The following is a 25,295-nucleotide window of genomic DNA, read 5'->3' as shown; positions in this document are numbered from 1 at the left end:
ACTTAGCCTATACTATCTAGTGCCAGAACTACGGTTAGGAAACCTATTTTGATTGTATATTTTATAGTGATGTTACTTTGTTGGTAACTATTTCAGTTGCCGATTTATACTTAATCAAAAATATTTTGTCAGATGAAGTAGAATTAAAATACTTAGTAGAGACCGAATTTGTGACCGTCGTAACTGCGAAGTTGTGGTTCCCGGTATCTGAAAAGTATATGTTTTATATTTTAGGAAAACAAAACTTAGTAACTTACCGAATGCTGCGACGGCTGGAAATTAATAAATTTATTTTTGTACAACTTATTAAAACAAACCTTTGGGTTTTAACCTTCTTTGCGAGAATGCAAAGAACTTATATAGTACGCTTACCTATGTAATTTAGGTATAAGTAGGTACGGTTGCTTTCTTTTCGAAAAGTCGATGTGAATAATATTGCGTACGAATATCTTATTTACTACCATTTCCTTGCTCACTAAAGGTTATTAATACTACTACTACAATTTTATTGATACATATTAAGTTAGCCACTAGCATTTTGCTTTCTTTAAACTGTGCTATGCCCAATAAAAACTTCAAAAATATGGACACAAGAATTTATTGGCATGTGACCCGCGGGCATTACCACGCTTCACATCTCATTCATTTCTCGATCCCAACTTATTTGTGTTTTGTCTCTGTCTGTCTTCACTTTTCCGAAAAGGCGGGCACCACCACTGAGCGACAAGCATGCGAGTTGGCCACTTGGTACGACCGTTGATCAGAAAGGCAATCACGAAGCCGGTTACCTCAGTTTACGTTTGCCCATACTACTCGGTACTCGTGTATTTATTTTAACGTAACCTTTACATAACAAAAAGGTGGCTGTATAGTTGTTGATCATCGTCGTAGGCTGTCCGTGGAGAGTTCCTCAGGTGCGTACTTTATTTTTTATTATTTTTAATCTGTGAAAACAAAGTGTACAACTTTTTCCGCGTGGACGAGAGAGGTTTACACATTTGAGATTCTGTATCTAGGCCCAACCTAGAATGCAATGTTATTCCCAATAAATACTGACTACAAATTAATTATCCATGCTGCGTATCTATTCCAGTAAATTGGTTGGTAACGGTTAATACATTTTCATCATAGGACATTAAATGTAGAGTCACACATATTTACATGAATGACCCACAATGTAGAGTTGTTCTTTGAGTATCATTGTTTTAATCTTATGCACTTTAGTAAGACCTTTCTGTTCTTAATTGATTCCTTGTGAACAGGATACAGTAGAGTCAAAGGTCCTAGGTGAAAAGTGCATCAAAATAAGACGTAACCTAGATAAGTAGTTGACCGCAATTATTTTGTGTTTTGAAGGCAATCAATTTTGATAAGAATTATCCTACCCCTCCACTCTATTTTTACAAAAAGAAAACATCACATCGAGTTGATAAATTGAAATGAAAGAGAATCGACAGAGATCGAAGTAGAGTCAATTAATATTCTGTTAAATGAAAATTAATAATCTTTGGTTATTACAACTTTATAGGAAATAAGGATTACTTATTCAATATCATCTTCGTATAGGTATTTATACGAAACCCTAAAGAAAATTTCAGTGTTGATTGATTACCTTGTACACCTAATCTTATATTATTTATTTGCCGCAATGAAAAATCTTCATTTTAAAGTTTATCTTGCCCGCCTAATAAAACTTTTTTCTCTCTAATTGGAATAAAAATATTTCAGTGAATTCTACGAATAGATTCTTTACCAAATTTAAAATTGTTGCAAAATAAACTTTCATTTTTATCAATTTTGTGGATAATTTAGTTTACAAATAATTTCACGAAATAAGTTAGACTTGTAGGCATCACTCTCTCTTGATTCTTTAACGAACGTATAAGTACAATAGAATTTGCGTGCCTTTATTTATTTAAAATTAAATTTTTCACATTTGTGAGGGTGTGAGAATCCAATTAAGTGGTTTATAACGTAAGTAACTAAGCATTACTTAAGGCCGGGTAGCAGAGAAAATGGCGAAAATGAGGTTTTCATTTTTCATTTTTGAGGTACCAAACAGTAAAATTAAAGGCTAAGATTTTTATTGGGCATAGTTGAGGATATTTTCTAGGGCTATTAACGGATGGAAACACGATTTGATGAAGTTGACTCGATAGAATAAATTCCCAAAGTTACCTCTATTCGTTTTCTATTTATGGTTTTATTTTTAAAATAAGCGATTTGAGATTCTAAATCTTTTACTAAACTAAAGTTCAGAAATAACTTGAGGGCTTTTAACGGATGAAATTTTTATATTGTGTCTTATTTAGTTACTATGTTAAAAAATGTGGAAAAAATCGTCCATGACGGCTTGGACAATCTCAATCAGTCGCGCGGTGGCGCTTACGGAGGACGGACGCGTGTCAGTTTTTTGGCCGTGACAGTTCGCGATTTGTCAATATTTTTGACAATGATGACTTTGATGAGTCACAGTATAATAATATCAGTGTTACTGGAGAAAGCTTAAATTTTTGATAATTAAAAATTATCAATTTTGTCTACCTATTGAAATTTAAATCGTTCGCATCCTTTTAAACGAAGACTCTACTCATGATACATAGTACATTTCTCAAACATGAGACAAAACCAATGAGTTAAAATTACATTTACCTACATACAATCGTCTTACACTCTTTAGAAGAGCACACTGACACAAACAAATAATAAAAAATACTGTCTAAGGTCTGTAGCTAAAGGTCTACGCTGTAAGATAGAAGAATCTTCTAGCCAAAAAGATGGCAGATGCAGCAGATGTCAACGGATTTAAAACTGGAGTTCATGTGACTCCTTGTAGACTTGAGTGTCTAGAGCGTCCCTTCCTCCACCATGCGTAAGAATTTTCACAAAAATACTGTCTAAGGTCTGTAGCTAAAGGTCTACGCTGCAAGATGGAAGAATCTTCTAACCAAAAAGATGGCAGATGCAGCAGATGTCAACGGATTTAAAACTGGAGTTCATATGACTCCTTGTAGACTTGAGTCTCTAGAGCGTCCCTTCCTCCACCATGCGTAAGAATGTTTCAAAAATACTGTCTAAGGTCTGTAGCTAAAGGTCTAAGCTGCAAGATAGAAGAATCTTCTAGCCAAAAAGATGGCAGATGCAGCAGATGTCAACGGATTTAAAACTTGGAGTTCATGTGACTCCTTCTAGACTTGAGTCTCTAGAGCGTCCCTTCCTCCACCATGCGTAAAAGTTTTCCAAAAATACTGTCTGAGGTCTGTAATAAAAGTCTAAACTGCAAGATAGAAGAATCTTTTAGCCAAAAACATGGCAGATGCAGCATATATCAACGGATTTAAGACTGGACTGGCACCACCTTGCAATGTCATCCTCTCATTGTTTTAAAAAATAAAATGTTCATTTTATTATTTCAATAATCTGACCTCTCAACTCAACTACACTACACAAACACCTTTGTTCGCAACTGTACTGACGAAACCTCGATATTATACCGTTCATTTAAGATGGCAAGCTTTTTGCTGCGGTAATGCACTCCAGGTAACCGTGTGTGATGCTTATTGCTCATAGTGATTTTCGATACAGAGCCCCGTACATACGTTATACATAAATTATGGAAAGAAAACAACCAGACCAATACAAACAAATATGTTATATTCTATATTTATTCGATTCTAAAATATATTTCCAAAAATTTTGAAAGTTGTTTTAATTTGTATCACTTGGATATGATTTGTCAAGTATTAGAAAGTGCTGTGAGTGTGACGCTTGAACGGAAGGAAGTCAACCTAACCTAACCAACTGCGTATTTCTAAACTGCGTATTTCTATACTGTGTAGCCGCGAGAGTTCTTTGGCGCGCTGTCTTCGGCGAAGTATTGCGCGCGCAGATTTTGACAGCGCGAAATACTTACTTTAGCAGAAATACCAAGCCTTAATTGCTTAATATAATTTACTCTATATCCCTGGTTTCCCTAAAATGAATATTACCTGATAGAACGTATTACTTGTTTAGGTACCTACTTAACGTGCATTGTAGTGTAAACAGAGAACATAAAATACAGGGTGTTAAGAAAATCAATCAGGTCATTATGTAGGTGGCCAAAGCAGTGTTCTACTTTTAATATCGGACTCGTTGATAAGAGCAATAAGCTTAGAACTTTACTATGGCAATAAAATTTATCTAACTAGAGCGATATTGTAAAGGAGGGAAATGCTCTCTCGGTAAATAGATTACGAGAAATAATATTTCCTGACTCTATGTATGTACTCAGAAAAAAATATTTGCTCTGATATTCAGTCTTCATTTTTCACCCCTTTGGATTTAGTTTGAAGCACGATAACGATTATTTGTTACAGAACTGTAAAATTTTAGGAACTGCTTGTTTTTGTTGAGATTGATGAAAGTTCTCTTGGTTAAAACATTTTGTAGTTATCAATGCATTTTAATAGTATGATTAATTCATTTGAGTGGGACATTGTTATATTATCCACATCTCTCGGTGTGTGACATAATTTTGAAATGCCTCACCAAACCTTAAGCCTCGTCCGTTTGTTTTTAAACTCGTTTCCATAACACTGATCAATTTATTTATTTATTCACACCCAATGAACCCGACCAGCCTTTGGGGCCGGTTCGGCCGGTCGCACCCAATCTTAAGGTGGTAGAACACCCAGTATTTTTTTAAACTAGCTGTCTGTGGATTTATAGTAGCCCTCGCAGACTATTGCTTTGACTTCCAGTTTGTATGAGTATCGTTGAAATTCATACTTGTTCAAAGTGATTGACAGCCCGACCAAACCACAGATGACCAAACTACGAGTATCGGCCGAAAAAGGTCTGTAGTCTGCGACTCTTAAATCTCTTATGCCCGTTTTCACCATCAATCTCTAATTTTTAAGTGACCCCTATGGTAACATATAACAGGAATTTTCTTTACATAGGGGTCACTTAAAAATTAGGGCTTGATGGTGAAAACGGACTTACTAGACTCTTAAATCACGCTCTATATTTTATCCTTTCGGTAATGAATCTGCATTTATATTATTACTAAATGACATAGTAGGAAATGAACCAAGTTATTAACCTTCAATAATAGAATTTAATCACATGAGTTTATTACGTGCCAAATCAGTAAGAGCTTTTATATCGATTGACCATGAAAATGATTGAATACGGGGTGGGTGCGAACTTACGTCATGGATAATGGTCATGGCTAGTGGGCAGTAATGGACACAAATCATTAACTTTTCATTATGTAATTTAATGGTAGGTAGCTACTTATAAAATCGGTTCTTTGATTGAATAGGCGTGGAGTCAAACCTCTTTGGAAAGCTGTATTAGGTCGACAGATTTATTGGTAAAGTACGAAATACATGGAAATAAATAAAGTTTCGATTTGAGAAAAAACTATTTATGAGTTTCGCGTTCATGTCGTTATGCAGATGAGAATTCAATATTACTGAAAAAAATAATATTGTATCTATTTCTGAAAACATATCAAACTATGACTCCAAATGTACAAGCGAGATAATGAATAAAACGTCAATTGAAATACATCATCATCATCGTCATAGGACGTCCACTGCTGAACATAGACCTCCCCGAATGCTTTCCATGTTGATCGATTGGTAGCGGCCTGCGTCCAGCGCCTCCCTGCTTTTATGATGTCATCGGGCCACCTTGTGGGTGGACGTACCGGAAATTGAAATACATAATTATATCAAAATGTAGGTTTTATCATTTTCATGTTGTGCAAGTTTTTTTCATTTTCCCGGGTTATTTATGGAGTGGTGTCATCTATATCATTATGCCACCGTAATTATTCTGCTAAGAAACAATGTGCCATTGAATGGAGCCTTAATTATTATTGTCAATGCAGTCGCATCTCATTAAGAATGTATTTAATTAATGAACACGACAACAATATATTAAATGTATGCAGAATTGAAGAATTCTTATTTTATTCTACTATTTGTTAATGCTGTAAACATTTTTGTTAAGACGGCAGACTTAGGTAAGCTTAGAACAAGCCCTACTACCAATCAAACCGTGCAGAAAAATTTGCCCCCACTGGGAACTGACCCGGGAACTCGTCTGAGATAGTTCTTTCCATTAGCTAGACCATAGAGGTGGTGCTTGTATACCATTAAGCAGCAATCTCAACGTATTAGATCTGATCAATCATCATCATCTAATACAGGGTGTTAGGTAAATGGGTATATGAGCCGACACTAGCCCATGTTAACATATGCATATAAATGGTATGGTGAAGTCAGAAATTTGATATCATCATTTTGATTTTTTAAATGTTCATACAAATTAAATAAGTTAAAATGATGATATCAATTTTCTGACTTCACCATACCATTTATATGCATAATATGTTAACATGTGCTAGTGTCGGCTCATATACCCATTTACCTAACACCCTGTATAGATGATAAACTATACTTAGTTGACAGAAGATTTTCTCAATTCGATTAGCAGGTAGAGTGAGCATCAGTGTTTGTTTCTTTAACCATTTGTTAAGAATATCGATAGTTACATGCTTAAGCCTAGGCGCAGACCACCGACTTTTAGTTGGCCGATAGTTGGGTTGGGGGGCTGTTAAGTAATCAGTATGGAGATGTATGAGAGTGCGCACATTACACCGATTTGACATCGGCCGATTTTTCATACAAATTAGAATCGGGCCCAACTATCGGCCAACTAAAAGTCGGTGGTCTTAAGCTAATGGTATCTTAAAGCCTATATTAGCCTATTACGTCGGAGAATGCGTCTGCCAGACCGTGCAGCGGTAATAAAGTAATAAAGCAGTAACACACGTAACCGCCAAAAGCTGGCCTTGGCACTTAGTCTTGTTATCATTTGCATAAGCTGCTAGTGTGAGCTATGCAGTAATAGAAACGCAGATAGAAGATAATAGTCAAATTGGATTACACTTGAATCACAATGAGCTTTGACTCTACCTACTTGATTTGTTACATTTTTTTTTTAATATTTGCAGTAAGTTTTCGGTTATAATTTTGTTGTGGTAAGTAGAGGTAGTGATCACCACCTCACTAGTGGAAAGATTATTTTGAATTACTTAATACAAAAATTATAAGTTCGATTTCCAGATGGAAATCGTATCTAGGCTTGAATCAAAGCTGCTCTATGTCACAAGTCTGACACTAGGGTTCAAGAAGTCGCCTAATAGCACGCTATAGTTTTAGGGTCATTTATCGCTAATTAAATAGAGCACATTCGACATAATGGAAGTTGGTATTAAAGTTGGCCAAAATAATACTGCGTGGTTGCAATTTCTGATAGAGGTTTTTATTTAAAATCGGATCCTGTCAAGTTTTCCGGTTTTCCCCCATGTGTAAAATTGTTTTTCTGAATTTTTAAAGTTTTCTGAAGTTTACTTACAACCTAATTTGCTAAATTAAACTAATCCCAGCCACAAAATATAACAGAAGGTAAACTCATGTATGTACCTCGCTTTGCATACCTCTCTCGCTCGCACGCTCGGCCGTCGCGCTAGGGTTGTCTTGTCATGTGTTGCATTTATTTCGTTATGATAGAAAAATGTTACTCTTAATACTATGCAAGAAAGACAATAACAGATATCCACGTATACTTATTTATATTTAGTGCGGTATTATAGTAATAGTTTGCAAACAAATACACGAGAAGGAAGTAGTATTTAGTTGAGTGGTTGACACTATTATCCAACTAATATTATAAATGCGAAAGTTTGGATGTCTGGATGTTTGTTGCTCTTTCACGCAAAAACTACTGAACGGATTTTGATGTAACTTTACAATATTATTGTTTATAATTATTATTATATTTATTTTTATTATTATTATAATTATTAACTGTAACCTTAAACCTATGACTGTGTGTTGAAATAAATGACTTATTATTATTATTATTATTATAACCCTGAATAACATATAGGCTATAATTTATGACGATCTGTGACAAACTAAATTTCACGCGGGTGAAGCCGCGGGCAAAAGCTAGTTATCCAATAATTCCTAAAACCTCTCTAAAACAATTCGATATTCCTAATAATTGAGTTGGCTTTCAATTTCAATTGAAATTCAAATAAATAACTTACTTACCTCCCCGAATCAACTGGTAATTTAAAAAACGAAAATTCGGTATTTAATTATGAGTTTAAGCAACCAAATACCGAACAATTATAATACGACTTTTTCTGTTCACTCATTTTCGTCAATTTCGCAAAACAATATTATATCACAGGCGGTTGACCGGCGCGTGACTCAAGCGAACCACAGCGAACGTGTGGCGAACGTCTGTCGCGCCACGTCGCGATCGCATTCGTCCAAGACAGTCTTGCTAGAGCGGTGTCTATGTGTGCGTTGCTCGAGCGCGTTTAGTATGGAGTTTGTCTTCTGTTATATTTTGTGTCCCAGCTCTTTACTTCGAAAAAATTACTTGTGTGTTGAATTTTAAATACATTTCAATTCGGTGCTAGAACTTTATTAGGATAAACGAATTGCTTTAAAGGCGAAATTTTTTTAGGTTTCGCAAAAACCTAGTGAGCAATATTTCTAACTTGGTAATAAAGTTGTTTGCTTATACAACAATCGTAACTACCTAAGCTAGTCAAATTGGTGTGCCGAATAGCGTTTACACATTGCGTAACGCGTAAGGCAGGCCCAGCGACCGTGAACTGTCTAGTCACGGTGCGTGTAAAGGCCACCAAAGTAGACCACGCATCTGAAGGTGTAGGTGTTGACATGGCCCATGTGAATACCATTGTACATGTGGTTTTGTTACTTTAGAAGCAAGGGATAGTCTTTTTATGTGCTTGTTTAAAATAAACCAAAGATTTGGTTTGCGATTTTCTTATTTTTTGAGATTCTGGTATGTAAGTATTCACCTATATTTGCGACACTGATGCCTGATTTCACCATCAATCCCTAATTTTTAAGTGCCCCTATGGTGACACATAACAGGCATTTTGTTTTCACAGGGGTCACTTAAAAATTAGGGATTGATGGTGAAAACAGGCATGAGGCCCGTATTCACAAACATTACTATAAGGTCTCACAATGCGCATGGACGCACAGGGTCACATACGAACCAATCACAGAGTTCTATTAACTAACTCTCTAACGCTGTGCATTTGATACCCTGCTTCACTTAAGCAAGCATCGTTTGTGAATACGGGTGTGATAAACGAGAGGTGACACCAAGAAACGTAGTTCTTAAGTTAACAAATTGATAGTTCTGTTATCGTTATGTGCATTATTTCTTCTGCTCCTGAGATCTATTTTTAAGAATCAAGAAATCTCATCTTATTTCCCACATCTATAGGACTTAACAGAAATATACGTAATAACTTATAATGTTATAATGCAATGCAATAAAAACTACACAATTGATGGATTTTTGACTGTGTAATGTATTTTAGACCGACGATCTGGTAAAGGTCGCGGGAAGAGCCTGGATGCGGGCAGCGCAGGACCGTTCATTGTGGAAAACCTTGGGGGAGGCCTTTGTCCAGCAGTGGACGTCATTTGGCTGAAACGAACGAACGAACGAATGTAGTTTGTATAAATGGAGAAGTCTTAAGCACTCTACTTCTCATTACCTTTAGTCAATGTTTACTTTCAAGCCAAAGATTCTTTAAACGTTTCAGATTTGAAAGAACAACGAAAATAAAACAAACGAACAACACGTCTGTGAAATAATTTAGCTAATGGAGGTTTTCGGTTATTGAAAGTTAAGTAGGTATTCATAAATCGTTCAATAGTTAATGCCATTGTATTTTGTGTTACCAGTTGTGTAATAAAGTGTTATTGTTTAAAACTTAAACAAAGTAACTGCAGGCTTGCTCTGTTTTTAACAATGACTCACAGCATATTTAATTTATTGCCTTATTTATTAAGCACATATTTTATATATTTACTTGGCTCTACGTCCTCATTCACGATTAATTATAACCATTATTTACTTTTACTTCAGTGAAACCTGAAAATGTTTCATGACTCAGGCTTGAATCGAGTTTTGTAAACGAGAGAAATGTTATTTGTATATGATAAATTTTAAATTATAGACTTTACTCATTAGGTATTTCCAATTCTATCTAATATACCGACGCAATGGACATTTAGACAACTTCTTAAGTTTCGGATTACTTTTTTCTGGTTGCTTTAAAAACACAATTTTAAATCAATTGTCAAAAAAATTACAACAGGTGTAAGTAGTCATTTGTAGCACTCCTGCAAAGTTAGGCTATTTTTACCATACCTACGTATGTTTAACACATACGTTGAACATTGATATTTTTCTTATTTAGGAATTATTTCGTAACGACTAGAAAATTACTCAGAATGTTTTTCTTGTTCCTGCATGTAATTTCCTTTCATTTTCACTGAAATCCCAACTAATATTATAAATGCGAAAGTAACTCTGTCTGTCTGTCTGTCTGTTACGCTTTCCCGCTTAAACCTCGCAACCGATTTTGATGAAATTTGGCATAGAGATAGTTTGAGTCCCGGGAAAGAACATAGGATAGTTTTTATCCCGGTTTTTGAAACAGGGACGCGCGCGATAAAGTTTTTCTGTGACAGACAAAATTCCACGCGGGCGAAGCCGCGGGTGGAAAGCTAGTAGGGCATAAGTAGTTTTATTTACAAGGAACTTAACAACTTTACTGACTATAAATAAATAATAGTAAATAGCGAATAATAGCTCAAATTATACTTGGTCCCGTTTTCTTTTGGTTGACTGCACAAGGAAAAATATAAATTAAGTTTCTTATAAGATAAATAGCTGGTAAATGGAATAATAATTGTGATTGTTACGATTATTTAGCCTAATCTAAACCTAATGGAGGTCACTCAAGGCGAATGGGTTGTGATCAATGAAAATAAAATGAGTAAGCGGCATTTTTAATTATTTCTTCAATTAATAGTTCAACCTGTGTCTACTGATATTGAATCATCATTCTGTTCTATACCTAGAGACATATACATTTTAATTTGAACCTAAAGTTTCGATTATCTAGAGTCCTTAACTAAGTACGATCACTGAAGATTCTACTCGCTTATTTTTTATTTCTTTAAGTTTTCCACAAAACGGGAACCCATGATAATATCACACTTGGTAACTATAAATTGGGTACACAACAACAAATAATCAAACGTATCCTCTTCTAATAGCTCATTAGTTTAATATATCATTTTCCCTATTACTAGTAGCCCAATTATTATGTCCTTAAGCATCAGACTCTTAATTAAGGCAAAAACAAATTATTTACGTCTGCACGCCCCAGGCAGTTCGGGTCACGGCATTCGAGGCAAGAGGCCCTAGGGGAGACCGAGGAGAATTGTAACAGAGGAGAGTTGTGACATTGTCGATTTTTTGGAACTGATTAACTATTAGCGAGCTCGTAATAGTGCGCGTTTTTTAGTTCAAGTCTCGACCTTACAAATACGCGCTGTAGGTTTCCAAAAATCGACAATGTCACAACTCTCCTCTGTTACAACTCTCCCGGGTCTCCCCTATCTCCCCTATACCGTATTACGATTTCCATAGTCAGCTCTGTCTATCCTTTTCACTCTTCCTTGATGGCTGACTCGTGTGACAGAGGCGGGTAGAGTCAATATTATAGCTGCAAGTTGACCTGCGCTCGCGCCGATATGTCAAGCGGCATCTTTCCTTTTCGGATATGGAAATATCCATAAATAATGAAGTGCTAACTATGTTGAGTTACAAAATTTCGCAATTGAGGCTGTTGGCACATTGCCTTAAACGTGGAATAGCAGTTCATCATAACACCTTTGAAAAAAAAAACTTTATTTTGCTTTTTTGGCACTTAGCCCAATGGTAAATTCCACACTCTAATTAACAAAGCGAGAGCTGGAGTCGTGATGGATCGATTCCATTTGTAATTTTTTAGAACACGCAAGGAACTTTTCTGGGATATTTTTTTTTATTTCTAGATATCCCTTTACAGAGCTTATCCTAAATAGTTTCGATTTATTGGCGATTTTTCCAAAATCGCTACAGCAGTTCCCAATGGTGTAACTTACCGCATTTTACGTATACGATTATATCATCTTACTTGAATTTTACTTTAATAAGCTCTTTAATCCTCTTTCAAGAGCTAAATCCCGAGCAACTTTTTGGCATCAAGCAACCTTTAAAACCCTTTATTATCTCGTTCCCAGAAAGAATTCCTTATTTATGAGTCAGAGGCTGGATACTAGCGGTGGGCTGACGTCACCTCTCAAGTTTCATCTCAACCTTGATACCCAATTTTCCACATCATTAGTATAGCTTAGCATCACTTATAGTGCGTTAAATGGTTGTATAAACGTTCTTGTTAATACTTTATACATTAACATATTAACGTTCAAGTTTTTCCGATATCATGCTAAAAACTGTTGTCTAACAGAACATTTTGGTGTAGGTGTATCCTGTAACAAAATCTTTTCTATTTTCTCAATCTATTGTATAAATAAAAACGAAACTGATTAATCACAAAATTTCAGAAACTATACCTAACACCTACAAACTTTAAATTTGGCAGGTAAGTTCCTTAAAAGGGGTTTAGACATCCGCTATAAACGGATTTTACGAAACTCCACTCCTATGGGGATAAAACGGGGGTTAAAATTTTGTATGAAAGTCCTAAGTATGTTTTTACGCGTACGAAGTAGCGGGCGGCCACTAGTAATTTTACATGTCTCTACTTGCATGCTTCTTGATGTAGCAAAACTTATTACACTTGTTTATTCTAGCTTGTAACACCTTTATACTATTTTTTTATGCAAATAAACAATTATTCTATCCTATCCTATTGCAAGATAGGAATGACGATTTTTTTCAAATATTTTCCAACAATTCCTCAGCTGTCATTGAAAACACACACTTTACATCCAAAACATCGTCTGCAAGTTTGTCTGTTGCGAATGTTTCTTTTCTAATGTAGAGCAGCAGACTGTGCCCGAGGTGGATCACCTTGGGCCGCGTGTGTGCCGTCTGCGACTGAATGCCTTACATTGAATGTTAAAGTAAACAAAAGATTCGGTTATTGGTAATTTATTTTCATGTTTCAAAACGTAATGACTGTTTATGTCTGAAAAATTGTGTGGAAAATGACGAATATTAACTTTGATATTGCTTGTGATTATTTTGTCTGTACAATTAAATTTCACTCTCTAGCTATTCGCTTCGTTACACTATTATAAATGAAAAGTAAAACTAAACTTAGAAGAAGAATATTCTGAGATGTATAAAACAGATGGAATCTAGATTTCAATCTGATATCATCATTTTCGATATTTTTTCAGAATGCTAGATTCCATTGGCACGGACTGAAAATTGTATCTTGAAATCCTTGCAAAATTGGAGTATGATACATATACACATATTTTTCGACAGTTAAGTACTTCAATTCATGTAAGGAAAACTAGTTCATATTTATACATCATCATACAAACTACATTTCGCAATCAACCCCGCTATACTGGTAAGGTAGATCCGTAACACCAAAACTTACTTAGAAATGTTTCTGGTGTTCTATTAGCCTTATTTTGTAATTCGTTTTGTAAAATTATAATGTTATAACGTCATTATTTCCAAATTTTACTACTATAATAATTGTAACAGCAATAAAATGTCCTAATAGTGACGGAATAATTATAACAGTAATAATATGTCACAGTAGTGGTTATAGAATAAGTATTAAATTAAAGGTTTGGTCATTTAGTTAGATAATAAGAACACTTCAATTGTTTCTATTCGACAGGGTTATGGTTAACATATACATGAAAGTATTTTCATAACTTTGAGCGATAGGCGGGATTAGTCCAAATAAGAATGAAAATTTTCTGTATGTAAACACTGAATGTTTATTTCAACAAAATATGAGAAATAGAAACTATTGTTGATTTTCTCAGACATTTATTTATATCCTGGTAGGCTTTATAAATACCTAGCTACATCATAACACTTAGTTTCTGTTATTCAAATTGGTTAGGTCATCCCTTCGTGTGTCTAATGACAACCAGCGCTTGCGCAGCGATAATGCGGTAACTGCTTTTTAATTGGTCTTCGATTGTCTACAGAGTTATAGAGTTAGACCATGGGAATTCTAGGTCGAGAAACATCTTTTTGTGGTAATCAGATGTAGTTAATTGATGCGAAATGCGATCTTGCATCAGTCGTGTAAAGGGTTTCAATGACTAAAATTAAAAGATCATGAACACATAATAAGGAAAATTAATGTGTTGTCTAAGTCCTTTAATTTTGCTTATCCGATACATTTTTTTCTAGAATCACATTGTTCTAAGATCGAGATACTTGCCAGTTATAAAGCTAGGTTAAAACTATTGAATATTTTCTAACTGATTTTCTTTTTCTTTGCTAAAAATTATCGGCTTATACCAACTAATTTCATTCTTTATTAGGAGATTTCAGGGCATTTATACACAGTAAAATCGTATATCTATTTATTTATTTTTTACAAAAATATAAATATAAACTAAGGACGCAGTATCTAAATTCGAAGGTGTCGATACCACAAGCAACCGGTATTCTGAAGAATATCTAAAAAGCCTCGCTGCGAAATCAAATCACGAATGACGCATCATACGTTGCATAATTCATTAATATCTTAACAGTATATCGTGGCCGCTTATTAATGCGAAAGAGAGCCGGTGATATAACGTCCGTCACTATGACCTGTGAAGTCGGAAGGTGTTTTTGATACCAAATATGCAGGGAAATATGCGGTATACTATACACATATAGTGTTGATACGATAACTATAATATACTTATCTAGAACATAGCTGAAAGTTTTGTACAAAGAATGAAATCTTTTTGAGATTTTTACATCATTATCAGCGTTGCAAACTCAGCAAAAGTGCTAAAAATGTGGAATAGTATAGTGAATTGACTATTTATTGTTAATGGTGTTCATACCTAAAGTGTTGGTAGAGAATGAAAACCCTTTTCTTGCAAACTTTTAATGTCAATCAGGCAAAGGCGTGTCTTTCCATTCTTTCTAGAAAAGTGATTTTTCTTAGATTTATTTTGTGAATTTATGCAGAACTATGTACACTATGTATGTTAATTTTGACACTTATGTAAAACATAAACATTTGCATAGCAGTGTTGTTGTGTTAGAGATTACTTATCCTACTTTGTAATGTAAAATCAGCGTTTGTGTGTAAATTAAGTGCAGTAACTTCAAAACATGTTTGTGACTCTTTTGGTGCAGTGGGGTAGTAATACTTGAGCGTAGGGGACCGGGGTTTGGTTCCCGGCAGTGTCAAAGTTTACTAAATTGGCTTGAGTCTGAATGCAGGGGAGACGCCGCAAGATAGAGCCTGTTGTAGAGACCTCAAAGTTTTAAAAGACTGTGATGATTTTAATTGGATACTCAATGCTATGATAGTCACAACATCGCATACACGATGTATCATTGAGAGATTTTAACTAAAGAAACGAACGACAACGAAAGAAAAAAAAATGAATTTATTGCCTTCGAACACGAAATTTTTAATTATTTTTTCTAACGAAAGAAAACTAAAATTAATAGCAGCTCAACAACTACTTTCAGTTTTTAGTTTAGTCATGTAGTACTAAGCTGTTGTTATAAAATTCTATTCTGATTAATTATCAACTAGGTATAATAGATGTAAGATAATATTGAACCGATTTTGATGCAATTTGGCATTGAGATAGTTTGAGTCAGTGTTGCCAACAGCTACCAAAGGCTCGTAGCTAGGAATTTAACAGAAAGTTGCTAGATTGAGTATTTTTTTCTCCCTAAAAAGTAGCTAGAAGTAGCTGAATTCCGAAGTAAATAAAATACTAAAGAAATAAAACTCTGAAGTTAATTAATCAGCTATAAACTTTAATCAACTTAACTTTAATACTGTGACTATACTTAATTAACAAAAAAAGAAGACAATATTTTGATTATCTTCCGATTTAAGTGAGTCGAATCGTAATTGCTATTACTAATTTTGTTTGTCGGGTATGCCGCTACCATAACTTTGTAAAAATATATCATAATCAATAGTTGCTAGAAAAAGTAGCTAAAAAGTTTAGCTACAAGTTAAAAAAAATTGTAGCTGCCTGACATCAAAAAGTTGCTAAATCTAGCTATAAAGTAGCTAAGTTGGCAACACTGGTTTGAGTCCCGGGAAAGGACATAGGATAATTTTTATACCGCTTTTTGAAACATAGTTTTTCTGTGACAGACAAAAATTAACGCAGGCGAAGTCGCGGGCTGAAAGCTAATATTACATAAATCAAAAAAGGTATAAGAGTTCTATGGACAAAGTACACAATTAAATAGTACCTCGTTATAACGATTGTAATAATCTTTCGTTTGATTAATATTTCAAATCTGAACGGAACAGAATTTAATTTTAAATCAATGCGTTACGACTGTAACTGCGTACCACATACTAACATATTTCTCAAAGCTAACTATTTTAAATCTTATTGCAAAAGCCATAGAGTTTTCTTTGGGTTTAGCACTATAATAATGGTGGTGTATGAATGCTATAAACGTATTGAATGGTTATAATATAGAGTCCAATGTAATAAAATGTATGAAACACGGAACAACAAGTTAAATAATATAAATAATCTTATTATGATTGTTAGTACAACTATTAGGTGCTACTTACTTTTTTAGGAATTAATGAATGGTAATTTAGATTGCCTTTGTTGGTAAACAACCCCTATTTAGGTAGGTTAAGTTCATCATCATCATCATTTCATTTGCCTCAGGTTGGTGCCGGCCTGCATTTTTATTACACCAATAAAAATGTTTCACAAATATGTCGACGTCAAAATATGAGAATGAAATTAAAAAATCCTAATTTTGTCGTAATCGTTCATTACGATTACGCAATATTTTTACTAGGTAACTTATTACATACGAGTGCGCCTTAACTAGGATCTATATTTTACACAGCAAATTATTATTCAGAAGGAAACCGTTATATGGGTTCAAAAGTCTGTAGATAAAGAGAAATTGATACGGGTGTGTAAATTATTTAGTAAATTATAATTAAAATAGGGGTCTAGTCGATATGCTCGTACAAAAACTAACACTTACTTTAATCATTTACGCCCGTATTCACAAACGATGCTTGCTTAAGCCAGCAGCAAACCGAACGCACAAGGTTGAATAGAGCTCCGTGATTGGTTCGTGTCACCACGCGTACTGTGAGAGCTCATAACTACGACGCCGCCTCTTACTGACACTTTGAGACCTAGTTTATTTTTTAAATAAATATCAAAATAATTTTCGTCCTAAATCAATTACTGAGCCTAGAATGTCATTGCCTAGAATACGCAAAATACAGTGCACTTAAAAACATAATCATGAGTTTAACTTTGACTTATGGTTACTTTAAACTAAAGTAACCGGAGCGAAAGTCAAACCCGGGACCTTGTGGAGGCCTCGTCGGAATTTCCGACCAACCTCGAGAGGCGGGAAGTCGACAAATACCGAACAGTAGTTAACACGATTAATGTATAACCGATGACTTAGTTTAAATACATAGTTAAATTGCTATTGTTTGTTTCAAAACTTAACAAAATACCATTGCAAAGACAAATACTTACCAAAACTTTAGTATTTTCTTTCTACCCTCGAGCATAACTTTTTTTTTATCCACAACGAGGAAGCTCTTGGCCTGTATCTCACCTGATTGTACATTGTTGTTATGGCGACAGACTTAGGTAAGATGGTGGTAGCTAGCCAGGCGAACATAGAACAAGCCCTACCACCAATCAAACCGAACAGAAAATTCTGCCCCCACTTCAAATCGAACCCGGGACCTCTGCGTCTGAAGTAGGTGGTCTCACTACTTAGATCACAGAAGCGAAATTCTTGAAATCTAATTTAGTTTCAAATTTCATACTTGTACGACTCAGATCATAGAAGGGCTCAAATCACTGTTGTTACCAGTATTAGACTTGCGAGTACCTACTATAGAGTCAAAGCTTGGTTACCTTTGATTAGATAACTACCACCATCAAAAATGGTAATAACTAAGTTATGGGAAAATTAAATCTTTAATTGCATATATTTAATATATTTTTATGGCAGTAAAATATGTAGAGTTCATCCAATCTGACTCATTCATTTTATTATCACTCGTATAGTTATAACAATCTAATTTGATTTCCGTTCAAGTTCACGAATCGCATTGTTGCATTGTTTCAAAGCCCTCAACAATCCCTTTGTCCTAACCCTTCTTTTTCTTCGCTGTAGTCGGGTAAAAAGAAAATAAAATCGCCACAAAAATTGGGCGGTTCCGGCCGAATTTCTACCTGCGCGCACGCAGTTCTCCTTCACAGCTTGCACCAAGGTTATTGACCTGCTGACAGTCAACTGGATCATGACATTGACGCTTTTGACATTTACTTTAAGGTTATGTCATAATGTATGTCATCGATCACTTCCCGTACTTTAACAAGTACAGTCGGGTTTAAAAGGGCTAATTTACATGTGCGTTTTTTTAAACTTACAAACTAACTGTAGTATGTTTCATTCTGATAAAATTTTAATTAGAAAAATGTGTCAGGGTAATTTTTAGGACTAGTGTAGATACCTATGTTCTTGATACATATTATTATTTTCAAATAACACAATAACGGGAACTAAACGTGTTCCCAATATTACTGTGGTTAGGTATGCATTAATTAATAACATCTTATAAGGTATAAACTGTAGTCTGAATAATAAAGATATTTGAATTTGAATAAATAATACTCTACTGTTGAAATAGACATTAACTAACTATTATTGTCTGATTTTATTACTCATTTTACCAAAGTACTGTTATCAAATTACTCGCATTATAACACTTTAATAAATCTATTCAATATTTATATGAGTTATAACGCCTGTACTCATTTTTAATTATTTCACTAAATTTCTTAATTAGCTAGCTAATTAAAACTTGAGCACTATTTACAAAGTAAGTAAATCAATTTATAATTTCTGTAATAATTATAATTTGGTCGGCTACAAAATACGACTGCATTTGAAGTGTTCTGCTTATAATTAATTTACTTGAAAACCTTCGATGTCAATTACAAGTTAGTTAAAATAGCTAGGTTGGTAGGTCACTCTATCATCGTGGAAGAAATAAATAAATAGATTTAAGTACAGTTAAATAATTTGCCGTGATTTGTTGGTGTTTTATTTCATATTTCATCGCAAGAACCATTATTGGTACTAATGGTTAGACTTTTCTTACCAGGTTCTTTTGTTTTAACCACTTTAATTTGATGATCCAATTACCTTTACAAACACAAGCTTATTTATGGATAGCTTAAAACTATGTATTTGCAAGTCAACTTTTGCCCCACTTCATCTTGGGGCACGGCAGTGCCCCCACCAAGTCGAGCAAAAAAGCGGCACGGCCGTACCATCCTTTTCTCGAAGCAATTCAGGCCATTTTCGACCGCCTGTAACTTCGTTGTGGATAAAACTAGAAGGCTGAATTTTCATTAGCTATGCAGGCATTGTAAAGACACGGTATATTTCAAATTTCATTCAATTTGAACCAGTAGTTTAAGAATTATAACGGGTCAAAGTTACTTAATTTTGTCACTCACTGACTGACTCACTGACTCACCGATCATCAAAATTCTAAGGCACTTCTAGCAGACCTAGAAGCTTCAAATTTGGAATATAAGTAGTGTTTGGTGTATGAATCAAGGAAAAACTAAAATATTTGGGGGCACGGTAGTGCAACCGCCAAGTCGAGTAAAATTTTTAATTTCGGTCCAGTTTTCTAGATACATAACTGCTGTCTACAAAATACAAAAAGAAATGAGATTTGGGGGAACGGTAGTGCAACCGCCAAGTCGAGTAAAATTTTTCAATTTCGGTCCAGTTTTCTAGATACATAACTGCTGTCTACAAAATACAAAAAGAAATGAGATCCCATCAAAAACAATACTTGTCAAAAAAACCAAGTCTCGCAACTCAGTTGTTCTACGGTAAAAAGTTGTGAGATCCATGTAATACCAAGTCCAGGCCAGGAAATCTTTAACGTTTTACATAAATATATTGACTTGGCCATCGCATGAAAACACGTGTAAATTAAATTATTTAGTGCGATGGCCAAGTCAATATATTTATGTAAAACGTTAAAGATTTCCTGGCCTGGACTTGGTATTACATGGATCTCACAACTTTTTACCGTAGAACAACTGAGTTGCGAGACTTGGTTTTTTTGACAAGTATTGTTTTTGATGGGATGATACCTTTGCGATAGATACATCTTGTTAAAGTAAATCTTTTACCTTTTCCAGAATACCAAAAATGGGGGGTCTCAAGACCCTCGTTCTTCTGCAACTGGTCTACATAACCACCTGCATGGACCAGCTGCACATAGTCTACGAGTGGAAGCAGTTGGACTACCAGTTCACGACCCCTGAGGCTCGTCAGCAAGCCTTAGACTCCAAGACCTTCATTCCAGAGAACAACATCCCCATGGGCTTGGAGGTGTTCGAGGATAGACTGTTCATAACTGTTCCGAGGTGGAGGACTGGGGTGCCTTCTAGTTTGAACTACGTCAATCTGAAAGGTTGGTATTATTCTTTTGTACTATGTTACTAGAGTTGGTACAGTCGACAGGACTTCAATCTACCAAAGAGTGATTCCTTAGCCTATAAATTAAAATTTTATATAATTAAAATAAGATCCAAAATCGATTGAGGAGTCACCTTGCACAGTTTGGTGTCCGGTTGACTGTAGCTATTCAAATAGTTTTGCCTTTAAGTTAGGCTTGGACTAGTTTTTCGTCAGGCGCCAAATGGTAGATCCAAGATGCCAAATATATTCCTAAAAGCCATATTAGTTATTCTATAGAAGAATTGTAAGAGATCCGGTTTTTATCCTTACTTAATGCAACATAGATAAATCAAAACCATTTTAGACTTATGGTAGGTACACATACTCGTAGAATAGCTAGAGTACGAAATGGCTTTTAGAATCGGTAAAAGCAGAAGACTATTTTAGAAAAGTCGTAGTCATCGTGTAACGCCGATTCATTTAACTTACGAGTAAACCCTGCTCTAAATCATTAGCGTATTGGCTTATATGGACCGTTTAATATTGTGAGATTTTAGGCAGTTCAAGTTACCAATACATGATCATGAAAAAACTAGTTGCTACTAGTTATTTTCGTTAAATTCGATACCCATTCGTGAGGTTGCAACAACCAGTATCGAGTACATCCGCAAAACAACGTTCATTGAAAAAGCTTCAAGTTCAAGAGCAACCAGTTTCATATTTGGCAGTTGGCGATTACATTGATACTTTTGTTATTTCTGAATAAGGTATTGCATAATGTATTCGGTAGTTGCATTAATAATAACTATAGAGATAGAGAAACACAGCTTAAAGATTAAAAATTAAAAATTGATGGTTCCTGAAATTAACTTAATTAAGTAACATTTGAAAAACATTATGTAGGTAGAGATTAAGAAATATTAATTTTTACCCTTTTTTTATTTAGTTATAGTTTAGTTTAGTAGTTATTTGTTAATATTTTGTTGTATATACATATGTATAGATTATTGTTAGATTTGAATAAAAACCAATGTTATGTAGAGATTGAGAAATATTAATTTAAGCTATACATCAAGAGGTTCAAACAAGGAGGAGAACTTCCTTAAAACAGTTATGCCAAAAATGATATATACGAGTATACAGGGTGGAATTTTGTAATGCCACCTGGAGGGAAAGTACTCTTAATACTGCAGATAGAAAATTTTACTAAAAGAAAACATTCCTTTATTTTTGAAAAGAAAGAGAACTGCATTCATAGATTTTCGAAAATTTTTCGAAAATTCACTATCATACCATACAATTTTCTGTACATAATTAAAATAATTTAAGATTTTATGGATTTCCTTTCATTTGTTTTATCAAGTTTGTTAGAGAGATTTCATCCTTATACTTGACCCTAACGATTAATGCAATAAAAATACAGGGTGTAATTTTTAACAGATTTTAGTTGGTTCGATTCCCGGGTGTGGCAAGTAAATGTTTGGAAATCTTTGAATGCTGTTCTATTTCTTTTCAAAAATAAAGGAATGTTTTCTTTGAGAATTTTTTTCTATCTACAATATTATGGGTACTTTCCCTCCAGGTGGCATTACAAAATTCCACCCTGTATATTGAGCCTAATGGGGTCAAAAAAGGCTATCCATGGGAACGAACCCCCGATGACCCCCTGGATTTATACTTTTAGTAATAACTAGCTTTCCGCCCGCGGCTTCGCCCGCGTGGAATTTCGTTTGTTAAATTTGCCTGGATTTTCTTTGCTATAAACCTCACGGAGCCCGAGACCTTTCCAACGAATGCAAAACCGTGGAAATCGGTTCGTGCGTTCTGGAGTTATAGCGTCAGGGAGGAAAACCCGACTTATTTTTATATAGTAGATTACAATACAAACAGATAATGCTCAAAGTAGATTCAAATAATATAATATAACCGCTGGGATTACCCAAACCCGATAAAGATACCAAAAATTGGGGACGATGAAGGGCAGGTTTTTTATTAATCGGATCTAATTAAACGTAGCGGTTAGATTAACTAACAAGCTTCCTAGAAGCCTCTGATTACTTGAGGCAAGTTATGATCATTCTTAGAAATTAGGACAAATGAACCTTACTTGTTTGTAAGTAAACATTGATTTTGTTTGTGTTAAATTGGGTCCATTTTTGGAGTAGGTATTCCTCTCAGTTTTAAGTAAGCAGTAAAAATAAAACGTGTGGGTAGTCAGCCATCAAGTACTGACTGACATAGTGATCTATCAACGCACAGCCCAAACCACTGGACGGATCGGGCTGAAATTTGGCATGCAGGTAGATGTTATGACGTAGGCATCCGCTAAGAAAGGATTTTACGAAACTCCATCCCTAAGGGGGTAAAACGGCATCCACGCGTACGAAGTCGCGGGCGGCCGCTAGTTACTAATATTGCGTAGACCCGTAGACAGATAGACAAACACATCTCACATTTTCTCTTTAGTAAATATACTAAAAGTTGTACGGAGAAAGTTGTGCACTATGACTGAGTTGTTTTGTCAAGTGGAAATTCCAAATATGTAGTTTTGTGTGTTTGTTTATTTAATGTACTATGTCAAAAAATATTAGAGGGAGGAACAAAATCAAAACCATACAGTTAATAAATGACTCTACCAAAATACCTATGTCATAACATAGTACATATACCTACTCATGCTACCATTCAGGACACTAGGAAGTCGTAAATAAAATATCATTTTAATCATAATAGCATTTCGTCTAATAATGATGATTACCATTTAAGTTTCTAAACCAATATACTAAATAGGTTTTCCCGTTCAGCTTAGTCATAACAGTTACTGCTAAAAATCACAAATACTCGCACCTAAATGCATCATGTTTCTTAAAAGCTTACACTTGGAAATAAACCTGAATGTTTTGAAAGCAGTCATAACAATACATGAGTCACCACTCTGACGCACCTTTATGAAAAAGAAATGAGTATATTATTGCTACCTAAGTTAAAATATACTTTGAATATTTTCTGTTGCAATGAGGCCACTTTATGAAACAGATGCGATACAAGTATATTTTGAATGCACATGCATTTAATCTACACATATCATTTATTGCAAACTGTTTTTAAATTCCAGATAACTCAACAACCGCACCAAAGCTAATTCCATACCCAAGTTGGGCAGCTCACTCCACGGGGTCGGATGGGAAACCTCCAGAAATCATCTCACCTTTTCGAGTTCGTGCTGACCGCTGCGGCCGCCTCTGGGTCCTCGACAACGGGAAGATTGGAAACCTAGAGAACAACACCATCAAGTACCCACCCTCCATCATCATCTACGACCTCAAAACTGACAACCTCATAAGAAAATACGTCTTCCCCGATGACCAAGTCAAAGAGGACTCCGGTTTCGCAAACATCGCCGTTGAAGACTCAGACTGCGCGAAGACCTACGCCTACGCTGGCGATGTAGGAAAAGCTGGCATCGTCGTCTACTCATTCGATAAGAACGAGTCCTGGCGCATCACTCACCACTACTTCCACCCTGACCCATTGGCCTGCGACTTCAGCGTAAAAGGCCTCAACTTCAACTGGACAGACGCCATCTTCGGCATCGGAATTTCAGCCCCAAATGCTGACAACTACAGCACTTTATATTTCCACCCCATGGCCAGTTATAATGAATTTTCTGTATCAACAGAGTACTTGAGAAACCAATCTATAGCTGATGCCAATTTTGACGCATTCAAGGTTTTGGGTAATAGAGGCCCTAACGCACAATCCAGCGCATCATTTTTGGACCCTAAAACTGGGGTCCTCTTTTATTCTCTTGTTAACCTCAATGCTGTTGCCTGCTGGAGGACCTCAAACAAAGAGTACAACATGGTGAATCAGGGAAGAATTTACATGAACGAAGACACGATGGTGTACCCCACAGACATCAAGGTAGACTACAACGACAGTGTTTGGATTCTATCAAATCGGCTACCTATCTGGATGTACAGCAAATTGAACCCTAATGAAGTCAACTTTAGGGTGTTTTCGGCTCCTGTTCTGGATGCCATAAGTCACACAGCTTGTGATGTGACTCCTAGGTCTGATATTTTGGATAAATATAAGAATAAGTTTTTGAATATTACAAATAAGATTGCCTCAAAGTTCAGGCCAAATTCTGCGCCGTCGTTAGCTGTGCCATTTGCTGTGATCTTATGCAGTTGGGTATTGTCTATGGCTTTATACTGAGTGTAAATAACAAACTTTGTGTGCAAAGTATTAGTGAGGAATATAATTTTGACGTTACCGCTTTATTTATTGTGATCCAAAAGCAGTCTTTCGTTGGTTTTTTCGTACTTATCGAATGTTTGTGCCTTTGCAAAAGTGATATTGTGTTGTAAGCTGCTTAATTAAGCAATCTTGTATTTCATTTATTGTAAATATCTTATTATAGGCGTAATTAATTAAGTTTTAATTGTGTTTTATTCGTATCATTCCTATGATGTGTCCTTGTAACTATTTAATTCTATTAGATCTTTATTGTTAGGGAGATTGTAGAGATTGGGTTAAAGTCATATTGGTACTTTATTAAAAAAGATTTGTATTCGATACTTTTAATGTAGAGTAGCGTCATCTTTCGTAAGTCGTTTGTAATAGAGTCAACGCAAAAATACTCTGAAACAACCGCTTACCAATGGGCATAGATGTCGCTAGTTTAATCCATTGCAATG

The 25,295-nt window shown here is 35.1% G+C and overlaps 1 protein-coding gene across 1 annotated transcript; it reads left to right on the top strand.

Moving 5' to 3' along the window:
- The first annotated feature begins 758 nt into the window (after positions 1-758).
- LOC135075673 (protein yellow) lies at positions 759-25,039 on the top strand. Its single transcript, XM_063970125.1, has 3 exons — positions 759-914; positions 20,331-20,605; positions 23,708-25,039. The coding sequence occupies exons 2-3, from the start codon at positions 20,341-20,343 to the stop codon at positions 24,811-24,813; spliced, it is 1,371 nt and encodes a 456-aa protein (XP_063826195.1). The 5' UTR covers positions 759-914; positions 20,331-20,340; the 3' UTR covers positions 24,814-25,039.
- The last annotated feature ends 256 nt before the right edge of the window (positions 25,040-25,295 follow it).

Source organism: Ostrinia nubilalis, chromosome 10 (genome assembly GCF_963855985.1).
Source record: "Ostrinia nubilalis chromosome 10, ilOstNubi1.1, whole genome shotgun sequence".
NCBI lineage: Eukaryota > Metazoa > Arthropoda > Insecta > Lepidoptera > Crambidae > Ostrinia > Ostrinia nubilalis.
This window is presented reverse-complemented; position numbering and strand designations above follow the sequence as displayed.

Coding starts and splice junctions, on each gene's coding strand:
- LOC135075673 (XM_063970125.1), top strand. CDS start 20,341: ATGGGGGGTCTCAAGACCCTCGTTCTTCTGCAACTGGTCTACATAACC. Junction 20,606..23,707: donor GAACTACGTCAATCTGAAAG/GTTGGTATTATT, acceptor TTTAAATTCCAG/ATAACTCAACAACCGCACCA.